Genomic DNA, 26,846 nt, shown 5'->3' on the forward strand with positions numbered 1-26,846 from the left:
TATTTGATGATATCTAGGTTCCCTTTTGTATTATTATTTTGACAACCCAAACAGTAACATCAAAGTTTTGTTCAGTGAGGAAAAAAGAAAAATTGATGGAGAATAGCTAGAGTAAGTATTTCCTGGAAATTTCATACTGTTCATTAAGAACTGTGATGGCAACGGCAGTCAGGAGTGATGGGGGGAAGGGGCAGAAAAGAACAGAATTCATGTCTTGAAACCTATGAAGAATTGGCAGCCATAGAGAATGAAACTGATTGAGCTTTCCCATTTTTCTCTACTGATACATCTCATGCAGTGTGACTAAGATGATTCAGGCTACGTGCTCAATCTGTTTTGACAAAAATTAGGTTATTAAGAATCACATGCATTGTGCATGTATGAGTGAACAAGAATGAGAGGAGGAGGAAGAGACACTGTGGGCATATATGCATAGTAAATACAACTTTATCTTCCCATCATTTTTGCAGTCTTAGTAAATACTAGCCATACAATTAAAATTAGTTTTGCACAGTTGCACAACCAGTCGACAGTCAGCTAGTGTAATGACCAGGACTGTGGTCAGCCAATGCACTGTTCTACCTGGAAATACTGTACAAATTGTGGGCAGCAGCTATTGGCCTCTCTATAGGCAAATAATGCAGCCATTTTACCTAATAGTTCTGTCTGACTGACTTTCAAGACCAGAAAAAAATAACTCAGAGACAGTCTAACATCATGTGTGATATGAGACATAGAATATCCTATAAAGAGACAATATCTGGACAGCTATTTCCCACAAAGAGACAAAAATAAGTGTTCTTCCTGATGTCCTGAGAGAAAAAGCACACACTGTGCTCTTTTAGTTTCTCAAAATTCTCCACACACAACCTCACTTTCTTCCTTTTAACTCTGAGTTCATTTATTATCTGTAATGATTTGACAAGCAAATGCAGTTTAGTATCTGGTTTGTTTGTGAAGTGTTCATTCCTTGAATTGCTGAAGCTAGTTATTTGTGTTGGGTACTTTGTCACTGAAGTCATAAAATGTTCTTTCTGCTTCCAGACATTGGCTTGAAACTTGTACAATAGAAATAATATGAATGCCAAATAATGATTTAATCTGCCTAATTAATAACATATTTTTATCATGATATCATTAATCATTTACAAATACAAAGATTTTGATGATGATTGTTCTGGGTAGGGACTCATGCATATGAATACAGGTATAAAAAAACCAGCATCAACTGCACTTTTTCAAAAGCATAATTTTTATTTTCCTACAGGTTTATGTAGGTGAAAAAAATTACCACTAAACCCTTCTGAGATTTTGTAGGTATGCTTCTGTACATGAAAGATGACCTTATTCTTATGTGATACTCTTTCTAACATAGTGTCTTGTCTAATAGCCAGAACTGTATCTCTTTCAAATATAGAGTGCTTAAAGTTCTTTTGAGTGTAAAAAGATGAGATATTTCAATATATACAGTTATTTACTGTATGTATGTAGTTGCCATGATGCATCAATAATCCAATTTATCTGAGTTCTTTCCCTTGCTAAAAAAGAGTAAAACCCTTTTTCCATTCTTTGGTTTTTTCCATTCTTTGAGATCAGTCTGCTAGATTTCTATTAGCAACTATGGTTTTCCACCTCCCAAACCAGCTGAAAACACAAGTCCATTTTAATTATTTTTCTGCATTATATGCATGCAACATATATAAAAGATCATAATATGTAGCAGAAACTGTAAATTTAAGAAAGCCAATATCTATGTGATATGTTAGTTTTGTGTTTGGTTTTGGTGGCTTGACATAAATTCACAAAATTTGTATTGATAAAAATGATGCGTTTGTCTTCTAAAGATCTGATTTTTTGTAAAAATCACTGGATTTCCTCTTGTTTCTTCAAAAACTGTTGAGTGGTGTATTCTTACATTTTCTCTGTAATTTATATATGTTTCCCAATCTTATAATTCAGTTTAGTTCAGTTCATGTTGGGAGTTTTATTTTGTTTTCTCTAACTGAGGATATAATAAAGTGAAAACCCCATCTACTGATGTCACAGCCCCTCTGTGCTTTCCTTGAATCCAAGGAAATCCAAGATATTTGTTTTATTGACTTGAATCTTGGGAAAGTGAATGTTTTGAAGGAACAAGAATTTTGCTCTAGAAAACATTACTTGATGGAAAATCTAGAGGATTTTCCCTGCCTCTGGCTATTTGACACATGGTCTTCTCACATCCACCTTCCACATTTTCCATTGACACACTGAAAATGACATAGGAAAATACTAAGAGAATGTAACTAATACTTAAAAGTGGTTTATATGCAATATTTTTAAGAGGATCATTTATTGTGATTATAAATCTTTGGGTTTAGCCATCGGTGTCCTTTAAAAAAGGAAAAATATCCTCTTATCATAGAATCATAGAATCATTCAGGTTGAAAAAGACCCTTGGGATCATCGAGTCCAACCATCAGCACTACTCTGCAAAGTTCTCCCCTACACCGTATCCCCCAGCATCTCATCTAAACGACCCTTAAACACATCCAGGGATGGTGGCTCCATGTGGTGGTTTAGGCCCTGACGGGACTCAAGACCATGTTGCCGCTGTCCCTCCCCCACCCCTGGACCGGACGGGGTAGGGAGTGTAATACAAACCCCGGGGTTGAGATAAGGAAAGTTTTAATACAACAGTGTAACAACAACAAAACGAGCAACAACAATAACAATAATAATAACAATAACAGTAGTAACAATGAACAGAGCAAGAGATATACCGTGCAGGTACAGCAGTGAGGAAAGCCACCGCACAAAAAGGTGTCTACCAATCTCCCCGCGCTTGGGCGCCAGGACGTGACATCAGCATCTTATTGAATAACCCAGCTAGAGCTCCCTCCCCACTGCTGAAATTTAACCCTATCTTAGCTGAACCAGGACACTCCACCACCTCCCTGGGCAGCCTATTCCACTGTCTGACCACTCTTCCTGTGAAAAATTTTTTTCCTAATGTCCAGTCTAAACCTCCCCTGGAGTTTAAAGCCATTCCCTCTTGTTCTGTCACCAATCACCTGTGAGAAGAGACCAGCACCAACCTCTCTACAATGTCCTTTCAGGTAGTTGTAGAGAGTGATGAGGTCTCCCCTCAGCCTTCCCTTCCTCAAACTGAACAGTCCCAGCTCCCTCAATCTCTCCTCATAGGATTTGTTCTCCAGGCCCTTCACCAGCATCGCTGCCCTCCTTTGCACTCGTTCCAGCACCTCGATATCTCTCTCATATTGAGGTACCCAAAACTGGACACAATACTCCAGGTGTGGCCTCACCAGTGCAGAGTACAGGGGGACTATCACCTCCCTACTTCTGCTGGTCACACTATTTCTAATACAAGCCAGGATGCCGTTGGCTTTCTTGGCCACCTGGGCACACTGCTGGCTCATGTTCAGCTGTTTGTCAATTAGAACGCCCAGATCCTCCTCTTCCAGACAGCTCTCCAGCCACACCTCCCCAAGCCTGTAGCGATGCATGGGGTTGTTGTGGCCCAAGTGCAGGACCTGGCACTTGGCCTTGTTGAAGCTCATCCCATTATCAAAGCATAGTTTGTAAAGTGCACACCATGCTCAAAATACAAACCAATAAGTATTTTTATTGATTGTTTCAGGCCTTGTTATAAGTGTATGTTTTAAGACTCTGGAAATCAGCATTTGGGATTTGGTAGGAGATAGAGCAGAGTTCCAAAATAACCTATATTTTCCAGGTTATAAGGAATACTGGCTGATCAAAGGCCATAATATCTGCTTTTCTATTAGGAAAATTTCAAGAAATTTCAATAGATTTCAGTTCCAGATCATGGGTTTCTAATATTTAGACTAATGAAGTCACCTTTCACTATCACTGAAACAAAGAAAAAACTTTGGAGTGCTCTGAATCTACTTACTCAGTTGTGGGATTCACACAAAGGCTGCTGAGCATGAGTATTCTGCACAAATACGAGATCAGTTCTTACACTTCTGTACTCCCTCTTGGGTAAGCACATCTTTAGTCATGAAAGGAAGATTTCTGTGTAAAACCTTTGGTGCCTAGAAAGTCTAAGATGTCCAGGAAGGGTTGGAGAGGTACTTGGAGTCTGTGTTGGGAAAGTAGGCACTTAAGTCATGTCTGTACTAGTAAGTAAGAGTGGAGAGGGACTACTCTCTGGTCTACCAGCTAGCCCAGTACAGGTCGCCTGCAAGCATCTACATTTTTTCCTTTTTCTCCAAAAAAAACATGGCCATATCAAAAGTGCTTACAGGGTGCGGTCCTTGGAATACACCTTTTCCCAGATGATAGCTGGGCACTGTCTAGAACTGTATGAGTTATCACAGGCCAAAGCTGTGGAGACAGTGGGCTAACCAGCTAGGTATTACTGGTGAGCCTTCTCTGGTTCTCAAATCTGGCTCTGACCATATTTTTTATCCTCATCTAGATGTGACTTTACATTCCACATCAACTACACCATAAGTCCTCAAGTGTTAAATTGGTGCTTTTCCATGATGTTTACTCCTCCAGCTACTCAGACTCTTTCATGCCAGTTCTCAGACCTGAAAAAGACCTGGAAAAATGGAGGATCTTTGTGGGGAGGACTGAAGACCAGCATCTTCTATCTTCTAGGCTAGTTTTCAGGACACCCTGAGGGTTTCACCTACTACTTCTTGGACATCTTACAGTGTTCTGCAGAGGTATCTTGTCCCACAAACCTGAAGTTTCTTTTGAAGAAACCAGAGGATGGGGTAGGAAGGCTGATAAGTATCAGCATCTCATCACAAAGTGGGATATGACCTAAGTTCGTATCCAGACGGAACTCTGAAACTATGTAGCCTCACTGGCCAAAACAGAGCAAAATGGGACTAGCATATTAAAAATCTCAATATAGACTGCAGACAAGGTTGAAAGGGGCTGCAATAAAAAGGATATAAAGTGGAAGGCATTTATCTGAGAAATAGATCTCAGGAACAAGTATACTCATGCATTTTTTAAAAATACGGACAAGAGTTCAAATGCAATTTTAAGCCAAAGCTGAGGACTTGTGAATCAGAGCAGGAAGATGATGTGTACGAACTGAGATTGGATACATACAAATGTTCACAGAAGCCTATGATTGCATTATTTACTTCTGCTCTTGAATAAGCATTTATTTCCTGTCTTGCTTAAGTAGACACATGAATTTGCTCATTTTCCTGTTACCGTGTGTGGTGTGCTGTTCAATACACTCCCTATAAACTGATGCACATTTTCAAATATGATTCATAAACCAACTTACTACTCTTAGATCTATTCTATGAAGAGAATCTGTGGGTTCATACTAAACAGATTTACAGTGTTAGTGATCAGGAAGGAACATCTGTGAATATTGATCTGTTATCAGACCCAGCATTCCTGTCTCCCACCAATAGACTATGATCACTGACTAATTAAAAATAGAAAAACAATTACTTTATTTCTTTTATTGTTGCAGGTGTCAAGATAGCAACTGAAGCATTAAAAGTTGATGGGGGATATAGTCAACACTAGAAAAACCACTTGCTGTTTAGAAGTTTATTTAAAAACAAATATTATACACATCACCTAGTCTTCCTTCTCCCTAATAATTTACTGTGGATAAGAAACCTTTGTAAGCAATCAAAATTGGATTTGTAATGAAAACAAATCATGTTCTACAGAATGCAGTAGGCAAAAAGTATCATAAAGAGATAATCACAAACCATAGATTAGTGATAAAGGCTTCACTTTATCACCTGGCAACCTTACGCATACCTGCCACCATTGCAAACAAGCTAAGATAAAAATTTTGTGATTCTGGGTCTAATACACTGAAATTAATTATACAGTTTAAGCTGCTATTGACACTAATAGAATTATAACTGATGAGATGAAACATACTGAAATCAAACCAAACTCTCAGCTAGATTGCTCTTTTCAGGTGTCAGTTTTTGAATTTTCAGTGCTTAAAAATTTAATCTAAGCTTCCCTTTTTATTAAAAACAAGTCTAGGAAGAGGAAAATAATCAGCTGACTATATTGCTTTTCAGCCTGTGATAAAGGAAAAGTGTTACTAAGATTTTCAGATATTCTGAATGAATACAAAAAGGCAATTTTCGTTATATAACAACCTAGATAGCAAGTATCTAGCCAGTAAATAATGTACTTCAAAACAGATAAGTGGAAAATAAAATGTGAAACAAGCAAACCTGTACTCATTTATATAGGTTTTTCATCACCTTTGTAGCCTGGTGTTTAATCTATTTTTCTATGATCACATATGAAACTTTTCTGTGTCCAAAAGGCTACTTTAATTCTTATGACAAAGACCATTACTCAGATTTGAATAGGTATCAGAAACTAAAACTATGTTTATTTTGCTTTTCTGTTCATATGATGATAATAATTGTAATAATCACAGGTCCTTCAGCCATGACCACACAGCATCAGATGACAGCATCTTCAATGTGTTCCTTTTAGCTCCCAAATGTAGACATCGGTCCTCACTGTTGTAGATTTAACCCCTAGTCTACAGCTGTTAGTGTTCCGGAACCCTAATGAATGTTTTAGTGCTGTGGACTGGATAAGGTTTTATTTGAAGGGAAGTAGCACCATCTATTGCAACTTGATAGCTTAGCTCTAGATGATATAAAGAACAGAGCTGGCCTGAGTCTGGCTTTAAACTCTTTCTTGCACTTACTTTCATAAGATTTTCCCAGACCAGCTTCAAATAAAGTTAGGATCTCAGTTTGAATATGATAAGGTACAGAGGCAGGGGTGTGTGTTTGTGTATGCATGTGTCTAAAGAAAAAAAATGGTGCATCTAAGAGACATACCTGTTTACAAACTAGGACAAAATAATAGTATAAGCCTAGTCCTGACTAACTGTTGCTTTTAAATGCCTTGGCTGGAGTTTTAATTTCTGAAATGGGAGGACAGTCAAAAGTTAAGAGTATGATTTACCCAGGTGATATTCTCTCAAAATTTGCTTTCAGAAGCAGCATTAATATAGATGTGCAGTACAGTATGTTCTTCTAATAATGACAGAGCAATTGTCATCCATCTATACTTCTGTTTCTTCTCTTTTTCCAGACTGTCTACAAAGCCTGGCTCTGTTCCCAGTATTTTGAAGTCACACAGTTTCACTGCAGCAACAGAATTCCTTGCAAGCAATACTGTTTGGAGGTTCAGACGAGGTGTCCCTTTATATTACCAGACAATGATGATGTCATCTATGGAGGACTATCAAGTTTCATCTGTACAGGTATAGTATAGAAAAGCTGATTTAAATTGTTTTCATAAGTCTCGATGTGAAAGAGAATGTAGATAATGTTTCTTCCATTAGTTCTAACTATGAGAGCCTGAAGGTATTGCTCATCACAAAGATTTGTCAGAGGTGCTAGGATCTGAGCTCAGATTTAGTAATGCACATCTATGCTACAGCTTGCCACAGTCATTAACTTTACAAAACAAAATTACTAGAAGAAATTTGTTCTGGTTATTTTTTACAATTAATAATTTGGTGGATGATTTTTGTTGCTGTGTCATGCAGTACTCAGAGAAAAGAGGCTCTGTGTCATGCAATATTTAGAAAAGAAGAGAAAGGCAAGTCCAGATTCTAGTATATTCACTTTTGCTCACCTGCATTCTTACGTCAGATAAATGAAGAATCTGAAGCATAATATTCAAAACTCTGTAGCAGCTCTTGGAAAGTAAATGTCTAAGGAAAGGTCTTTCGCTAGTGAAGAATTTTAAGAATCAGTTGTTCACCTGTGAAGAACTGATCTTTTGGTCTCTTCTTGAGTCTTGTTACATTCTGTATGCATTTTAATTTTTAAAGGTACTGCTAATATAGGTCTACACACTGATTGATAAAATAGTTTGGTTCCTTTTACATTCCATTCTGCTTCAAACACTATCCCAGAACGATCCAACCAGAGAGGATATGGTAGGCAAGAAATACCTTTAGTACATCTCAGGTACCTCAGATACTTTTTTCAGGACTGTCTGGGAGTCATCCACATAAAATTCCAGTTTATACCAATGTTATCTGCAGATCTCTGTGTGTGCACGTATATACACGTGGGTGTGTACTTATACACATACACAATGGCAAAGAACAAACAAACAATAAACAAAACCATCTTAGTAATTATTTCAGAAAATCTCTTAGGAAATACATATCCACTTCTTCATTCTCCTAGTATATCTCCAAGTCCAAATTCATTCCTAAACCACACAAAATATAGATGACTTTGTAAATATTACTGACAGTCGATATCTCTTGAACTTGGGATGAAAAGCAGATTTAGGGGAGGATTAAACTCATTTTATTGCAGGTATTAGTAGTGTGGGTATCTACACATAAACTCTGTGAGTAAGCTCTCACTACAGTCACTGAAGGTCTGGTGTAGTCAGTAGAGCTGACAGCTATTTAATTCAGCCTAAGTAGGCATCTGCACCTGATTAGCTGACTAGCTCTCTATGCCCCACTAGCATTGCTGGATTCACTCTAGTTGCTGTAGCTGCTCTTAGTCACCAAGGTCTTATTACAGACACTTAAATTCAGGGTGACCTGAATCTCATCTCAACAGTCCACTAACTAATATTTGGTTGAATCAAGACCCTCAGCATAAGCAGAGCAGACCTTGTATTCACAGACCCATAGGACTCAGCATGCTGACACTAGGCAGTTGTGTGCAAGCAGAGACGCTGAGAAGACATACAAGACTCAAACTTTGTTTGGAATAGAGACCCATTTCCACCCTGTTATTAATCAGCAGCTCACTGTAAGAGCACTTCCTGACACTAAACATGAGAAATTAATATCTACTGTAGGACTAAAGAATTACACTTCTCTGCAGCTTAATGAAAACAGAATTGTTTCATGCAGAGTACAGTGAATTGAACAGCAGACAAAACACTCTATCTCAGCATAGTTTGTGGCTTGACAGTTAACTTGAACTCCTTTTGTAGAAAAACAACTGAAAGCAGGTTACCCACATCTTGAGGGGCTTCTGCTGCTGCTGCTGCACTTTCTGTGAGCTGCTGCCTGACAGACATGTTCTGAGATTTCTAGTTACTGATCCTGTTCTTCCTGGGGTGAGTGAAATTCATTGGCAAACCCCCAAAGAGTCAGGTCAAAGGTATTTCTATTTGATATTTAGGTGTTATAGCTGGTTGTCTGGCATCTACATTTGACCTAAGTTTAATATGAAGCTGGTCGCCATTGAGCTCTGCTGCAGGAAACACAGCAAGACCAAACTTTATGTTCAGGGATTCCTCACAAACAGCATTTTGCAAAAGCCCATCACTCATTTAAATTAGGCTTTAATATCTCTGCTGCTCCTGACTCTGATGGTATCCCATGGAGAGAAATCTTGCAGGTCTTTTTTTTAAATTTTGACTTACATTTTTAGAGAAATCCAGCAGGAACTAAATTGGGTTATATTGGTATGATATTTTTTCCTCCATGAAACTCATGAAAGACTAGCTGGCTAGCTAAGGAACACTGTTAATTATAAAGTATTGTCTGGAGAAAAAAAAAGGAGCTGCTCTGCTTATAGGATGATTTATCTCTGAAAAATATCAGGAATTTGTGGTTTCTGATTTTCTTTAATAATGTTTTAGAAGCAATAGTTTTATAAGTGCTTCCATTCCTCCTCTCCATGGTAACAGACTATTTCCTCTAAAGTCTAGTAGAGATTTAGGTTAATGGAAAGACAGAGGATTGATTTGTATAAAACATTTCAATACACTGTGGAAGGCAAGTAACAGGAAAAGGTGTACCAGTGATAGCTGGTGGTGTTTGATGTTGACTACAGCACAGAGTGCAGGATGTACATATAAACATTACACGCTGTTTTCCATTTGCAAATAGGCTACAGGCTGGTGTGGTTTCATGTCACCGGCGGTGGTACCGAGCTGCTGCCTCCCCTTGCCATTCCTGTCCCACCACAGCAGTGAGCAGGGGCATGGAGACATCTCTGCAACCAGAGGCACAGCAGCACCAGTGGACAGAGGAACCACATACTTTTTTCTCAAGGTTTTTCTCAAGGTTGGAGGCTGTAAAAAAAAAAGCACTGGAGGCTGTAAAAAGAAATAATAACAAAGGTTTTATCCTTCCTTGAAGGTCCACATGTTGAGTAAAGAGCATAGGGCTGTCTATTTTTTCCCAAGAAATTTTGCAGGCATTGTTATCTTTGACGCCATTACATTATTTTTTTTTTTAAAAAAAAAGTTGTAGTTTATAATATGGTTTAATAATGACTTCTTGGAAATTCCTGAAGGACTGGTATATTGAGTAAGAAATATTCTAGTCTGAGAATATCTTACTTGGTTATCTTCAGTGAAAGCAGATATTGGGAGAAGGAGAAGGGATGCTACACTTGTTGTATATCACCAGAACTTGTCTTTTGTAAAAATGTATGTGAGAAAGTGGGACAACTGCAGTGCAAAAGAAAGTACTTGGGAGATTAATCAAAACAATCATAATCACAGTGCAGTTCTGATTATGGAAACATGCAGTTAGCTAGAAAGAAGTTTGTGTTCCCCTCTCTGCCCTTTCTTCTAGGAAACAGAAGGAAAGAAGTCAGTCTTTCCATCAGATGCTGTTCTGGAACATACTGTTTTTCATATTCATTAAAATTGAATGGTTGCTTTCAGTTTAGACCTTTGGTGTTTATATCCATAGGATTAAAGTTCCCAGTGCTTTCATCTAATGTTTCTGCAGCTCAGATGTCTAGAATTTCCCATGCAAAACAGAATCTTATTTAAGGGAGATAATAATAGATAAGAATACATACAAAGAATACATACACACATGGCAGATTACAACGAATCAGTTCCATGCAAATTTCCAGGTCAAGGTTTTTAATTGTGACTCCTAAGAAGACAGTGTGCATACCAGGATAATTGTTTTCTTTCATAGATGTAGTCATCTTTTTCTTTTTCTTCTCCACTGTGAGTGGAAGATATGGAAGATTTCTTTCACACATGGTCTTCAAGTGTCAAAAGAGATCTGATGTATGACTCTATGTACAGAACACTGGGAAGAGACTGTTAATAATGCACAACTCCTGCTTTTCCCATGCCTTTCAAAGTAATGTGGTCCAGCAGCTGGCCTGGGGACTGGTCCAGCCCATGAAATGTTTCTGTTTGGCTTGCTGCCATCTCCCAGTGCAGACAGAGAGAGGATGCAGAGGCCATAAATGTTTTCTTCACAGCCAAAACTATTCAGGCCTGCAGTTTGCTCAACCCAGAAAACATGAGAGCTCAGTTTCCACCAAGTGAGCAGCAGAGATGCCCAAAGAGAGGGGAGAAGAGATCATGGCTTCCCTGCACACATGGGCCTTTCCCGAGTAGCCAGGATATGGCATCAACACCAACACTGCAGTTGCATCTACATTAGCAATCTAGTTCAGGAGTGTACTTTTGAAGCAGATCTCCTGTTCATACTCCTTGCTGTTTGACTTGCACTGGGGAGAGGTCTTGGAGGATACAAATTGGGTTCCTTTGGATTAAACTAAACTAGGAGATGTGCTACAGGACCATACCTAGCACATCCCAACCATTAATGCACATTTGGTCTACAGAATTAAACTTGAGCTAGAGCAAGGTAAAAACACTTCAAATGCATTTAGGGTTGACACAGACACTCAGCACCAGCTGTTTCATTATACAGATCTCCCCTTGCCCAAAACCACTTGTTAACACAGACATGGCCTATTCTGTCTGCTGGGCCAACAGTCCCAAAACTGCTATCCATGTGTTAAGTCTGGACCACTTTAGAGTGCAGAGTTAGGGCTAGCTGTGTTGCTAAGGGCTTTCTTTGTATTGACCAAGGCTTATGGTCTCTTTGTGCCTTGTGGCATAACAGGGCCATCACCCAGCAGCAAGTATCAGCCACAAAATCCCAGCCACATGCTCACACTCTTTACCTCTACAATAAATGTCATGGAATTTAATGGAGCACTTAAGTTCCTGTGTGAAGGAAAGGAAGGGAATGTAGTAGCAGCAATAAGGCAGAGATGTGTGGCATCAGCTTCTTCCAAAACCAGCATGGCACCCTCTGGTACTTCATAAGAGCAGTGTCATCAGAACAAGTCTTCTGCCACCAGGAGGAGAATCAGATTTCTCTACTGCCCTGTGTTGAACAGACTTCTGATACTTTGAAATGTAGAAGGAGAAAGTAAGGGGAGAGAAGATGTGAGCAGGCAGGTGATTCAGGTGCTTTGAATGACTCGTATCTTTCCATTCGGTTTGTATTAATTTAGGCTCCTAATTTCATGTGTTCCAATTAACATCTCAGTTGCTTGGAATGCATAGTGTGAATGTTGTCCCATACATTACTTTTTGGCAAATATCGGTAACATATACTTATGTGATCCATGCAAGGTAACATTTCCTTTGAAACTTCTCCTTTAAAGAGGAGTATTTACCAGAAATGAAACTGTCAGTCATGCTTCATAGCACACACTGATGTTTCTAAGAACATAGAATTATTACAGAGAATTCTCACCAATCTGTAGAAGGACTTTGTTGACTAACAAAGCTCAACAAAGGTATTGGGAACAATTCTTTAAACTGCAGCTTCCTCTCAAGGGCCAGATGTGTGTCTGGGTTTCACCAGCAGGTTTAGCTATAGAGTGTTTTGAAAGAGATGCCCAGATTTCAGTGCAATTTGAAAAGCAATTTCCTCGAGAAAATGTGATATATAGAATGCATCACAATCTATCTTTTCTTTGTAGACAATTGAAGAAGATAAAATCTCTGAATTCAATCCGATTTATGTTGTTCTTGGCAAACTCAAAAAAATATATATACTTGATCCAAATTCTTACTCTAAAAATAACTCATAATAATGTGTCATTTGCCTCCTGCCTACACCTCTTAGTAGGTCCTAAAATATCAAAATATTAAGCTAACACAGACATCAGGACAAATCCCATTTACATCTGACAAGCATGGTTTCAATTGTTACTAGCTATGGATCTACTTACAAGGAAAATTTGACATGGTTTTACAGCAGAATCTGTCAACTAAATAGCTCATCTTTTTGAGTCTAATGTTCTTCCAGTCTGGAATATTGGGGCTTTCCTATGAATGAGATCCCATATCATGTTAGGTTTATTAGCCGCAAATGTTCTTCTCCTATAAAAACATCCCAGGCAATTAACCTATGGATATCCCTGAATTTCCTATGGTAACATAGTACTTAGATACATATGACCCTTTCCTTTCCTATCATATCACAGTGGTAAATCCTTTTGATCAAAAATTGTACATAATAGAAGCAAAACTAGAGGGGGATGGTGAGGAAAGCCAAATGCTTGCTAGAAACAAGTTATCTCACCCTTATCCTCTATCTCAACATAGCAGAGCTAAAAAGGTTCATGGTATAGCCTTGAGTCAGCTATTTACTTATTTTTCTGACTTGCAACAGGTCAGTCAATTTTATAAGGATAACACTGATTTACACCAGCAGGAGAAAATTGATGCTGTATATATTTCATGGAAAAAAAAAATCCATGCATAGTGAAGAAACACAATGAATTTTTCCTGAATGTGGACACATACACACAGGAAAATGTTCCAGATGCAACTACCTGAAATAGTCACCAACATATAGTGATAAAACAAATTTAAAACACAGCAACTCAGATCTCCTTCAACAATTGGAATGGAGTCTGAAATGGAAATTAGCCTTTTCAAAAGCTGAAGAGCCTTATTCACCAGTTTAAGAATAATCTGTTTGACTAAAGAATAATTTATTTCTATTTAAGCCTTTTTCTAACATTTCATTCTATTACTTTTTATAATATGAAGGATATAAAATACATGTCTAACCAGAAGCATCATAATGTGTCACAGACACAGCAATTTAGAAATTGAGAGGACCATCTGGATAAGATCGAAGAGTGCTGGCTTCCAGATCAGATGTAAGCAAGCAGCGAGTTCTAGTCATATAATATCTAACGTTTTCTCTTGCCTTCTGTAGTTAGAAAATGTTAATACTGAAATCTCAGAAATAATTCCTCAGGAAGAGAAATGTCATGCAGAGTGTTGGCGTTCACTGATACAATGATGTCACTGCTGGATGGATCACTCTTGGCAGGCATTATTTACTTTGAGCTTCACAATAAATAGAGCATTCAAAACTTCTGGTATACTACATTCACTTATCTGGTTTCTTCTTCTAGTTTATGGGCTTTTCTTCAAGCACAAGAAGCTTGGTATGAATTTCAATATAATCAGAAATCTGTGTTAAAAAGGACCACAGCTGAGAGTTCTATAGCAAGAAAATGAGGAAAAACATAGCATACCATAAGATCTGTTTTATTTCTGTGGCTTTCCAAAATACTTATTCAACAATGACAACAAATATATCAACCAGACCAGTTTCCTTTGATGCAGAATACTATGGCTCCATAGCTCTTTCTGCAGCAAAGAAACCAAGAAGTGGGCCAAACCGGACCAACTGCTGCAGATACAGATCCAGTTACAAGCATAACACATCCTGACAGTGTTGGGGCACTGTATGGAAATGCAACAACCTCTTTTGCTTGCTGGTTCCTGTGCAAAAGAAATGCAAGTGCTCAGGCAGAAACCACAGCATTCTCTGAGTTACCTGGCGATCTAGCTGAATAGCAAGCCATAGACAGTCTTTGTGATTTTAATTCTCCTATAAGAACTTATTTGTAGTTTGTTGCTTTTCCCCCAAAGCTGTTTCCACACAAAATGATGCTTATGCTCTCACTCCTTTTTCTTTCAGTATGATTCAGCTGATCAGGATACACTAGATTTAATCTACAGTCATGTCACCATTAACATAATCTCAGTCAAATGAGTATACTTAATTCTTGCATCAGCATTAGTGACACACACTCCCTACAGGTATAACTGCTGTGCTGACGAACAAAATGTTATCTGCGTGTGAAAAAACTATCATCTGGTTACAAAGCAAAGAAATAGTTTTTACATGACCTTCATGGTGATAGCATGTCTGTCTGGAGAATGGTTTGATACCAAAAATGTCCTGGTAAATTCTACATCCTTGATTAAGATCAAGGTTCAAGAACCTTCAGACGCACTAAGATTTCTGCTGGTGAAATATAGCTGAGTGCTGGGAAAAGTTGGGAAATGGAGAACCAGAGATGAGAATTTTAAGTGAAAAGTGAAGTAAGTTTCAAGCCAGTAACAGTTGGTAAGTCAGTCTCAGAAATATAATTACCACATATCCAAGTAATACAGATGTCTGCAAACTGAACTATAAAGACAGAAGAGGAAGAGGGAAGCACGATGGTTTGGTGGGTAAAGATATACCTTTTTTTTCTTATTCCATATAAAATGTTTTGATAAAAGAACAAACTAGTTTTTTTTCTCCTTGGTTTTACAAGGCTGATGTAGCCAGCTTTCCAGGGTTTCTGGTAAGTCACAGGCTTGTAACCCTCTGACTGAGTAAACTGACTGATTACATCCAAGGAGCCAAAACTGATACTTATGTCTACAAAAGTTATGTGGTGAAGCACAGTCATGAAGTTTTATTATTCGGTGCAAAAGCTCTGACTGAATTTTTCTAAATGTTCTGAAACTGTCATATAAATAGTGGTTCTGTAGTTAATTTATTATTAAATATGTAACTGCAAATTCAAAACCCAAATTCAATTGAATTAAAATAAAGAGGAAATGTAATTTTACATTAAGGAACAAGCTCAATGCAGCTTTGAATGTGGAGTTGCCTTCAATTTATTTACAATTGAGTAAGTGCATATGAACTATTTAAGTACCTTTTGATTGCCAACTTGTATATACACACTTTGATTTCACAGAAAGTCTGGGTTTTCCTATAACAAGAAAGGCAGGAAATATAGTTTGAATAGTGAACAAGCCTCAGTGGCATCAAAGCATTAACCATTCTCTGTGTCTCTTCAATTACCGCTAATAGTTTGAGCTACTACAGTCACATAACAGACCATATAATTATGTGCTTTGGAAGGCCCTTCCTGTATGTTACCGTGTTTAAAAACACACTTATGCACACAAACATCAAAAGATGGGTCTCAGAAAATACAGTGTTAGCAATAACACTGCTTTACTATACTTACGATAAGCAACTGTCCACAGGTTCCAAAATGCAACAAAATCTCTTAAAGAATATGAAGTACGTTCAGTGATCATCTGAGAGAGAACAAATAATTTTCAACCGCTAGTAAGCTGTCTGACTGCATAGGTGCAGAAATGGCCTGATTTCCTAGAGTATAAGCCCCAACTTTACAGAAAATCAAACAAGCTGTTCTCATTCCTCTAGTTTTAAAAACTTAGTTAAATCCAAAAATAGATGCATCTTTAACTGGACTTATGTATAACATTGTAGATTGTTGTGTCAGCTATGTAAAAAAGTACCAGTCTAGGTTTAATCTGCATTTTAACATGTTCAGCATACCTAATGCTCTTTTTGCTTAGTTGCAGATCAATATTATGGAAGCAAGAATGAAAGAGTTCAGTTTTATCTTATTTTAAGGTGTGCTGCTTTTCTTTACAGGTTATTCACAAAATATAAGCTGTCTGGTTTCTGGACATAAGAATGTTACACCTAAACTCGTAGGCATTGTTTTTTGAAAGTAATATTATTATGGTACTTCAGACAAAATGTAATTCTTGTTCCAAGAAGTAAAGTTAATTTATAAATTATAGCTATTATGTAGCTGCTTTCAAAATCTTTATCCTAATATTTCAATACAGATAGTTTTTTTCTACTAAAACATAGCACTACCATAGAGTAATTATTTACTGCAAAATTTATTCCAAGATAGTTTAAATGGAGAAAAAGTGTTTTGCCATTATGCTAGACATTCTTGCATTTGACCATTAGTTAAACAACCTAATTATGTTATTTTAATTTATCAGAAAAGAAAATATGTGAGAAGCAAACAGAACACTCTGGTTATGTTACTTTCTTATATAGTAATGCAGACAACATTGACAATTTCCAAAAAGACAGTTGTGCCTTTTGGAAAAGACAGAATTCCTTTAACTGTTCAAAAAATTCATAATCAGACCAGGCTGAGTAACTCAATAAAGTTCAAAAGGAAATGGTCTAGATGTATACTCAGAAATATCAAGAGATCCAATTATTCCATGGCAAGGAAAGATTGTTCTTACCTCTGGGATATGCCAGAGAGAACATCCCAGCTGGAAGAACTCAGCTGAGGTAGGGTAAAAAAGTAGACTCTGAACAGCTCTGTTTGGAAGTTGTTCCTGTGAAACTATTGGATCTGTATTGGTTTGACAATCAATATGGTCAATATTGTCAGTATATTAATTAGTTATTTCATGCTCAACTTTTCATGGACAGTGATATTACTGGTATGTTCTTGCAGACTGAGGAAGAATTTCAAGATCCTTTCAAATTTTGTGGAAACGCCTAGTTTGATTACAGAATCGCAGAAACATCTAGGTTGGAAAAGACCTTGAAGATCATCCAGTCCAACCATTAACCTAACATTGACAGTTCCCAACTACACCAGATCCCTCAGCGCTATGTTGATCCGACTCTTAAACACCTCCAGGGATGGGGACACCACCACTGCCCTGGGCAGCCCATTCCAACACCTAACAACCCGTTCTGTAAAGAAATGCTTCCTAATATCCAGTCTAAACCTTCCCTGAGGCAACCTGAGGCCATTCCCTCTTGTCCTATCGCTTGTTACTTGGTTAAAGAGACTCATCCCCAGTTCTCTGCAACCTCCTTTCAGGTAGCTGTAGAGGGCGATGAGGTCTCCCCTCAGCCTCCTCTTCTCCAGACTAAACACCCCCAGTTCCCTCAGCTGCTCCTCATAAGACCTGTGCTCCAGACCCTTCACCAGCTTTGTTGCCCTTCTTTGGACACGCTCGAGTAATTCAATGTCCTTTTTGTAGTGAGGGGCCCAAAACTGAACACAGTCATCCAGGTGCAGCCTCACCAGTGCCGAGTACAGGGGTAAGGTCACTTCCCTGTCCCTGCTGGACACACTATTTCTGATACAAGCCAGGATGCCATTGGCCTTCTTGGCCACCTGGGCACATTGCTGGCTCATGTTCAGCCGGCTGTCAATCAACACCCCCAGGTCCCTCTCTGACTGGCAGCTCTCCAGCCACTCCTCCCCAAGCCTGTAGCACTGCTGGGGGTTGCTGTGGCTGGAGTGCAGAACCCGGCATTTGGCCTTATTGAAACTTGTACAGATTAGTTGTTACTTCATCATTAGTTGTTACTTCCCAAAAAGTAAGAATTCAAATATCCTTAGCATTCAGGCATCAATAATTACTTTTTAATGCTCTTTCTTTACACAACCATGCTCAGTATCGTACTTCTGTTGAATGATCTTTTGATGCTGCTTCCTGTTAGATGACACGTATCCCTTCAACAAGTCTAATTATACAAAATGGCAAGTGTTTTGAGGGCCTCAGGCTCACCCAAAGATGTGGATTAGATAGTTTAAACTAAACAGTTGACCGTTCCTTTGAGCTACTAACTTCTGCCAATCTTTTTGTGCCTGATATTTATTTTTTCTTGTGTTTACCCTACAGGGCTCTATGAAAACTATCCAACCAATGCAGAACCAGAATGCTGTGATGTCAGATGGGGACTACTATCAGATCATCAATCCAAAGGGACTATAAAAACAAGTGGCTCAACAATGTGTCACAGGACATCGCTCACAGTTTCATCAGCATCAAGACTGTGTAACAGCAGACTTAAACTGTGTATTCTTGTATTAATTCTCTTACATACAGTACTTACAGTCTCAGCAGCACAGAACTCAACAGGACTGGGCTTTGGAGGCATAACAACTTTGGAAGATAATTCAACCAATGAGGAATAAAAGAAAGGTTTCATCTTATGTGATAGAAACACAACAGGCCCAAATGACTACAGTCAAAAATAACAAGGACTGAGTGCTTTACCCTCAGATCTCTTCTTGAATGACTTTTTGGGTAAAATGAAAAGAATGGGCCACTACCCAAACAAGGACACATGAACACAGCTTTTTATTGACTAAAAGGCTGTATGGTGACTTAAATTTCTCACACCATTTTATACACTGTGTTTTAATGTTTGGAGTTTCTTTTCTGTTTGTTTTTTGCACTTGTTAATACAGGATTTTATTTTTGGGACGGTTTCTCAAAGCTAAATTAAGTCTTTTCTCTGTCGATATATTTCTAGTCATTGTGTGTGTTCATCTGATAGTTCTGTCTTTTATGTCCTGTCAGTTTCTATTAGAGGAATGACTGCTATGATTCCATGACATAGCAAAAAAAAAAAAAACACAAAAAACAAAAAACGACAAAAAACCACAAAAATGACAAAACAAAATTTAAAAAAAAAAAAAAAAAAAAAAGAGCAACCACAAAAAAACCCAAACAAACCTAACTGTCCTCTTACCCATGGGAACCATTCATCTCCTTTCCCCTTCCCATCTCCCGTTGCAGACAACATACATTTGCTTCTGTCTGTGTAATCACAATGAATGGGTACACAATTTCAGTGTGCCTCTGCCACTGTTGCACAAACCAGTTGACTGAGCAAACCCAAAAGGAGCATGAAAGGGGTTCCTTTTAGCTGAACAAACAAGTGCTCTCCTTACAAGGTGGGATCGGACAGTTAAAAAATGTAAAAAATATATAACAAACTGTTGCTCCAATACCCGTTTTGAAGAAGTCCAGTCCTTTCTCACTGGTCAGTTGAACAGGAGCAGCCTTTTTTAGATATGCTATGTAAAACCAGTTATGCTCAGCAAGTTGAGTAGTTGGGAAGCCTTCATATTGGAGGTGAAGGATTGGCATTCATTGTGAATTACGTTTTGAGTTCTCCTGCTGTCACATAACCAGCAGCTTTCCATAAGGAATGGGAGCAAAGAGCTTCCAAAATCCGTCTTTTTGTCTCAACAAAATTACACTAGAAGCCTTTGAGCATCTACAATACAAAATATCTCTTTGGTTTTGATTTCATTGTTTTTCTAATATCTACATGTTGTTGAAAGTTACTCTAGTTATTAAGGGTGCACAAGAATGTGTTAGCACAGATAAAGAAACTATTTTTTTTTAAATATATAGGACAACCGTTTTCATAAATGTGCAATAAAAACAGTAAAGATATACTAGGATATGATTAGTCAAGAGAAAAGATTGTAATATGATTGCTGATTTTTCATTGTTTGGGGTGGGTTTTAATTCGTTTACTTTTATTTTTGTGGGAACATTTCACCTGCTGAGTGTATGAGAATTTGCTTTTTAAAAAGGCTTTTTAGAGTTTACAGTAGAATCAATGGAAGGAAAAGTTAATAAGGGCTGTTTTTAAAAACTTTACATTCCTTCCTATTCTCTAACTACACTTGGGAAGTGCACTTTAGAGATGTTTGCTGTGTAGCTGGGAGACGAAGGAAAACTATAGGAAATGTTCTCTTAGGAAATAAAATATAGTTACCTACTTTCTAGCTATGAAATACCCCTTGGTAAATATTAATGTTGTAAGAACATTTAATCACTGGTGCATAATGCATTTTTGTATACACTTTATGGTCTGTTAAATTCTGGAGAAAAACAAAAAGAAGATAACCATGCTGCTTAAGCGGTTCAAGATGCACATGTTAAGCTGCGAAAGCTCAAATATTTTGCAAGAGTATTTGTTTTGATAGTGTTTTACTACAGCCTGGACTGAGGAGCCTAAAATGATCTGTGCAAATATGACAACAACAAAAAGCACCAGCTAATGAAAAATTCTTCAGCACTGGTTTGTTTCTATAATTCCTCCCTTCCCTTCCTTGCATATGCTATATTTTGTTCAATAAAACATGGTGCTTTTTAGTTATTTTATTTTCTGTTAGAGGCACATGTATTAATCATATTGAATTGATGCAAAAAGTGGGGAAAAAAGTAGAAATGCAATGAAAAAGCCTTAACTAATGATAGAATGTAGACTTTTAAAGGGACATAGATGTTACTGAAAAGTGATGGAGCAATAACTGGGCAGTGCTCTGGTACTGTAAAACAGCTGATGAGTCACACTATTGAGAAAGCTCTTACTAGGTGAGCTCTTGTTCAACTGACCTCTTAATTCTAGTAAGTGTACATGGTCAGTAAACAGTTTGTTATAACCTTTATCTACCTCTGCTGTGCAAAGGCCATCCAACATCCATTTCTGTGATGTTCCTCATGGTTTTTTTGTTCACACCATTACTCACTGTCATCTATTTTTACACTGTACCAATACAGTAACAAGTCTGGTTCATCCCAATTGAATTGGCACATGAAGAAGAGTTATTTCTGTTTTGCCTCATGGTAAATTAATGTAGAGAGCGATCTTTAAGGCATTTTTCTTCTCTGCTGCTCTTCTTCATCCTTCATCCCTTATTTTTCTATAAAAATATTTTCAAGTGGTGTCCGTGAAAAATATGACTCCTCCACTGCTTGGCTACACTTAGTCACATGTCATACAATATGAGAGAGACATAAGGAAAAACAGTGACAACATGATCACATGCATAGAGTAGCCAAATTAAACTTGGGCAAAATTAAGCAGAAAACAATTACAAACTTTCAATTATTACACGAGTACAAGATGTAATAAATTCCTCCCACTCTCTCCACCTGGAATTAGTGCCTGCAGTTCAATGGTCTGTAAATTTTCTCTGTCATCTTTTTGAGGTTTATTTCTTTAATTTTTGAAACAAAGAGTCATATTGCAGAGGTGACTACTGCTGGGGTATCTGTTGCCATTTTCACTCCAGCAGTGTGGTATGTAGCTTCTCTTGGTGGCACGTGGGACATCAGGAGTAGACAAAGACTCTTCTATGAAGTTAAGCAACACGTAATCATGTATGATGCAAAATTCCATTCCATCCATTCCTCATTCGTAATAGTTTTCCTGGCACAAACTTAAGCATGCTTGATATTGTGCACATATTACTTTTTTGCCAGAATAAATTTGCATCTTGCCACTGCTATAACTGCCATCTTGTTCCATTTCTCCTTGTACTGTATGCGTAATACATACATGATAAAGAGCTGGCTTAACAAAGAAATAATACTAAAATATTTCTGCAAATGACTGATGAGAAGAAAAAGAAAAAATTGAATAATATTTATTTTATGATCATATGGAAGAGAGAAATTTCCCATGTCTTTTATCGTCTTATTTTCTGCAATAGGGAAAATCCAGATTTTGTGCAATATGTTAATACTGCTAAGCCAAATGTCATATAACATAACCAGAGCTATATGTTATTCCTTATTGCATTTGCATTTGGTAATACATTATATTGACGCTTTTCTTTCATTAAAGAGACAGTATCTTTTTTTTTTAATATATAGCAGGTGAAGGGTGTCCTTCTGCACGCCATAATTTAAAGATAAAAACCAACAAAACATTAGAATGAAGTTTGAATTCTATAAATGATGAAACCAAGCCATCAGCTGCCAAAGAATCTGCGGAACAATAGATACAAACCAAACATACACTTTCAAGTAATTCCTTCTTGATCATTAAAAATAATGTTATTCTAAAAGATTAAAGAAGAAAGAATGAGAGCTGTATTTCAGAGAGCAGACATGGCAGGTTTCATCCGGTATGCGATGTGACTCTTAGCTTATATAGTTATATTCTTCTATTAAAAAGAGAGGGACAAGGGCACTGTCTTCTCCTCTCTCTGTATTTGTTATCATAATGAATGTCCTTTTTGTAAGCATTGCCTCTCCGCACAGAAGATACCTGCTTATCATGAGAGCTGAAGACAGCTTATGTACATGCACACAAATTTACACAGTGAAACCTGTCTTAAGCGACTATCCAAAGCACAAACAAAACTTGTTTGTGGAGTAGAGGTAGCTTTAAGGAAAGTGAAACAAATTTATTAAGTGAAACAAATTTGTCTTAGGAAATTTCAAGTTACATGTAAACAGTTACCTAAGCAAAGGTTCTATGAAGGTGCATGGTCCTTACGGCAGCTTTCACTGTATATGTCATCAGTGCCACAGCCCTGTGATGAGCCCTGCACAGGCAAGCTTCAAGCTGGGCTCAGAGTCATGTTGACATCAATGGGCCTTGATACAGGCATGCATGGCATGCAGGTACAGGCATGCACCCACAAAAAATTCACTGTAGCACATAGGTTTCAATTTGTTGTCCTATAGTCTTTACTCAGGAATTGCTCGTGGCCATAGTGCATCAACAGAGGATCAGTGGGTTCAGCCCTAGCCAATTGAGTTTTTAACAAGAGACTGGCAATGGCATATTAATGGTGAATGGTTCTGGTTTATTATTATTGGCTACTATTATATTAGTGTGGTGAAGGAGTGGTTTCAAAATTTAGCTAGGAAAACAGGACAACTAACTCATCATTTCAGAGGTGAAATTAAATAGCCTTTCTGAGGTAAAAGGAGTCTCTGTCATCTGTCAGCAGCTGTCAGGAAACAGCAGTCTTTTAGAAAATCTTGGGAAAATAATATGTTCAGTCTGAATGTGATAGTTCTCATTAAAACTAGATTTTTGGATGGCAAATAGAACTGGAGTGCATACCATCTCAATTGATGGATTTAATTTGCCAACATGTTCCGCAACAGCTCTGAGCAATCACATTTACTGAACACCTCTAAGTTTCCCAGTACTTTCCAGCATTTTTTCAAATGCTAACAAGCTTGATCTGTCCCTGGAGGGGTAAGAAGGGAGAGAGAATTACTGTGAGTGATGAAATTAAAAAAAATAAAAATAGAGCCGGGCCAGCTTGGAAAATCCATCTGAGAAGCAAGCTATACTTCTTCAAAATATCACAGAGATGCAAAAAAAAAGACTCATATGTAGTTGTTAATCTATATAGAAATAGTTCTATTTAAAAGAGAGATACACAAATATATGTTCTCCACAGTTATTACAAATACAGCATATTGTAGAGTAAAAATGCCAAAGGATAAGACCTATAAAATAAGCAGGGCAAAATTACTGTTTTTATATTCCTTACAATGGAGTGTGAATTTACAGGTAGAATTTCAGCAGCAGAAATATATTTTGTAATAAGAAAAGTGAAAAATTTGGGGGGAAGGGGCATATTTTGTTATTCATTCCACCATCCTGCCTCCTAGAATCTTAGTAGTTATTCTCCTGAAATCTTCATGCAAACCCTTGACTTTTGCAGAAAGTTCCCAGCACAGACCCCATCCCAGCAGTTCCAGCAGGTGACAGTAGCACAGGTCTCAGTCATGGATCCTAAGGCAGAGCCTCCGTTCAAAGTGCTGACTGCACTTCAGTACTTCAGTCCATTCTCCAGACTCTCTCATTCTCCTAACGCTACATTCAGCTCTTGGACATATGCAAAATGACTCAGTTTACTTTTCAGAGGGGACTGTGCTTGCCCTGCTCTCACCTTCAGTCTCAGTCAGGCCCCATTACAAAGGTTAGAGGAACCACTAGTGTGCTTTAAAGGCAATATGTGCACTGAACTCCCCAAACAACTGAAATAGGATTAAAATTATAGGCAGGCTTTGTAACCAGCCTTCTGAGTAAAGTGAGTGAAGAGTTTACCAGCTGTGTAGGTCTTCAAATACTTTTGCTATTCTCACACTAAGGACTATCTCAGCAGAAGGGACAAGAGGTTTGTCGGGGAATCACTGTCAAATCTCTCTGTGGCAGTTCAGATATCACCCCTTCCAGCTGCCCACCTGTACGATTTAGACTGGATTTATTCTCCCAGAGTAAGATAAGCAGAACAGAAGACATGGTGTCCCACTCCAGTGCAGAATGAGGGGCATCTGGGTGAAGACTAGATTGCCAACTGGGACATTGTAACACAGCCACACATACCTTTCCATTGAGCCTTTAGCAGTGGGGGGAATTAAAGAAAGAGGGGTACTTTAGTTCAGAGGGATAAAGCAGGCAGCAGAGGGAAATAATGTCTTCATACACTGCTGCAAGATTTATTTGAATGTATCTCTAGTCAGGACAACACTGAGCATTATAGCACCAAAATTTTATGTATCGTATAAGTGGTAAATATACACCTTTGAATTAAGCTGGATGAAGTGTAATACACAATAAGAGTTGGTGATATAAAAAGAGAATCTACTGAGAAAGGTGCCGTCTAAGCCAGTGGTCTACACTGAACAGGTAGTCTTATTTTAGCTCTGCCCTCTCAGAGTAATTCTCTGAACACCCAGGAAGTACTTCTCTTCACCAAGGGATTCACATTTCTGAAGTTTTTTACTAGACTTAGTCTCCTACACCAGCTTTTTTGCATGAAATACAGATGGAGGATGAAGTGATAACCTTATACCAGCTAGAATGCAGTGACTGAGTTTCCTGTGAATGCACATCAGTCCTCTCTCTAATCAGCAGGCTACTCTTTACTGACTGAGAAAGAAAAAGGAGCATTTTTATCTGTTTCTTTTTTTAGTATTGCTCCAATGGACATAAATTAATGAACTATTAATTGGCCTAGTAAAAATATGCAAGTTCTGGTTACCACACACATGTGGGAGAGATTCTCCTTTCATCCCCTGAAGGATGTTGACGTATTATATATTAAGCAGTCAATAACCTAGTAGCATTACTTAATTTTGACAGCATTTATTATGATTTGTACAGAGAATATAGGCTTTCAATCAAGTGTGCTCAGTTTTGGTTATTTTGTTTGATGGTGAAGAGCACCTAGCACTTTATAGGACCAAGTTCCTATGTGGTAGTGGTATTTAACTATCGACTGCTACTCATCTGCTTTCTAGGAAAACTCTGAAAAGAAAGTGGAGCAACTGCATCCATTTGAAGATGTCAGGCCTGTGAACACTGGGAAAAAAGTCACTAGTTTTGTGGGGTTTGGAGAAGACCAGTAAAAACAAAGAAGAAAAAAAAGAAAGTCTTTTCTTTCTCCCATTCCTTCCCTCCCTCCACCTTTCCGTTTCTCTGACAGAGTCACCAGTCTGACCTAGGACATATTTTTGCCTTAGCAGCCCTCTGAAAAATTAAATGCATTTGGTAAGATGTAAAGCTCTCCTGCTTTATATTTGTTACATGTGCAGAAAAACAAAAAAACAAACAAACATTTATTTTTTCATTCACAGAGGAATGTTCTCCCATCAGTTTCCTATCCATCACTAGTCCACAGGTCCACTGAATTCAATGGAACTCATGCTTTTCATTTAGATGGAACTAGGATTAATGCCATGGATCAAAACCCGCCAGTTTCAGTGCAAGTCCTTCCACTGATTTCAGGGAGGATTTCAAAAGCCCAAGGTCCCTTTGAGCACGTATAAACTCACATGGATAAGATAAATAAGCATGTGAACAGCTGAAAGATTGAAATGTTCCAAAGGTTTGTCCAAGTGGTTGGTCAAATAATTAGCTGCAGCTCTATGCAAAAGTCATGTTGAGCCAAAGCTTTGAGCTTTGATTTAATAGACTTTTCGTTTTCTGAAATCTAACAAGCTTCATTCAGGGTTTGAATATGCAAAAACTTACACAAGATTATAAATACAAGAAGAAATATTGAAAAAAATTGACAATATTTTCACTCCTACAAGTGAAAATTAAATTAAAGAATTTTGATAATTGCATTTTTTTATTATCAACCCTTAATGATAATTTATTTATGTAGTTTTTCAGAAGCTGCTTGGTTTTATTTGTTTATTTTCCTTTGTTTTGTTCAAAACCAGATTTTTGGCCTTTTAAAGATTCATATTGAACTATGCAGCTACAAATTACATGGTTATGTTAACAGATTTGCAATTAAAATTATTCTACTCTTCTGTTATTCCCAAATTGTATGAACAGAAAGCTCATGTTAAAAGCAAATTTAATTAACTGTGTTTAATCTTGTTTCCTTTTT

The 26,846-nt window shown here is 37.7% G+C and overlaps 1 protein-coding gene across 1 annotated transcript in view; it reads left to right on the forward strand.

Moving 5' to 3' along the window:
- Positions 1-21,036, forward strand: part of NALF1 (NALCN channel auxiliary factor 1) — a 487,323-nt gene extending 466,287 nt beyond the window's left edge. The window contains exons 2-3 of the mRNA XM_074815333.1: positions 7,090-7,261; positions 18,565-21,036. Coding sequence (XP_074671434.1) covers positions 7,090-7,261; positions 18,565-18,860 — 468 coding nt within the window. The 3' untranslated portion in view covers positions 18,861-21,036. The remainder of the gene's footprint in view (positions 1-7,089; positions 7,262-18,564) is intronic.
- Positions 21,037-26,846: the final 5,810 nt, after the last annotated feature.

Source organism: Strix aluco, chromosome 2, assembly GCF_031877795.1.
Source record: "Strix aluco isolate bStrAlu1 chromosome 2, bStrAlu1.hap1, whole genome shotgun sequence".
NCBI classification, from domain to species: Eukaryota; Metazoa; Chordata; class Aves; order Strigiformes; family Strigidae; genus Strix; species Strix aluco.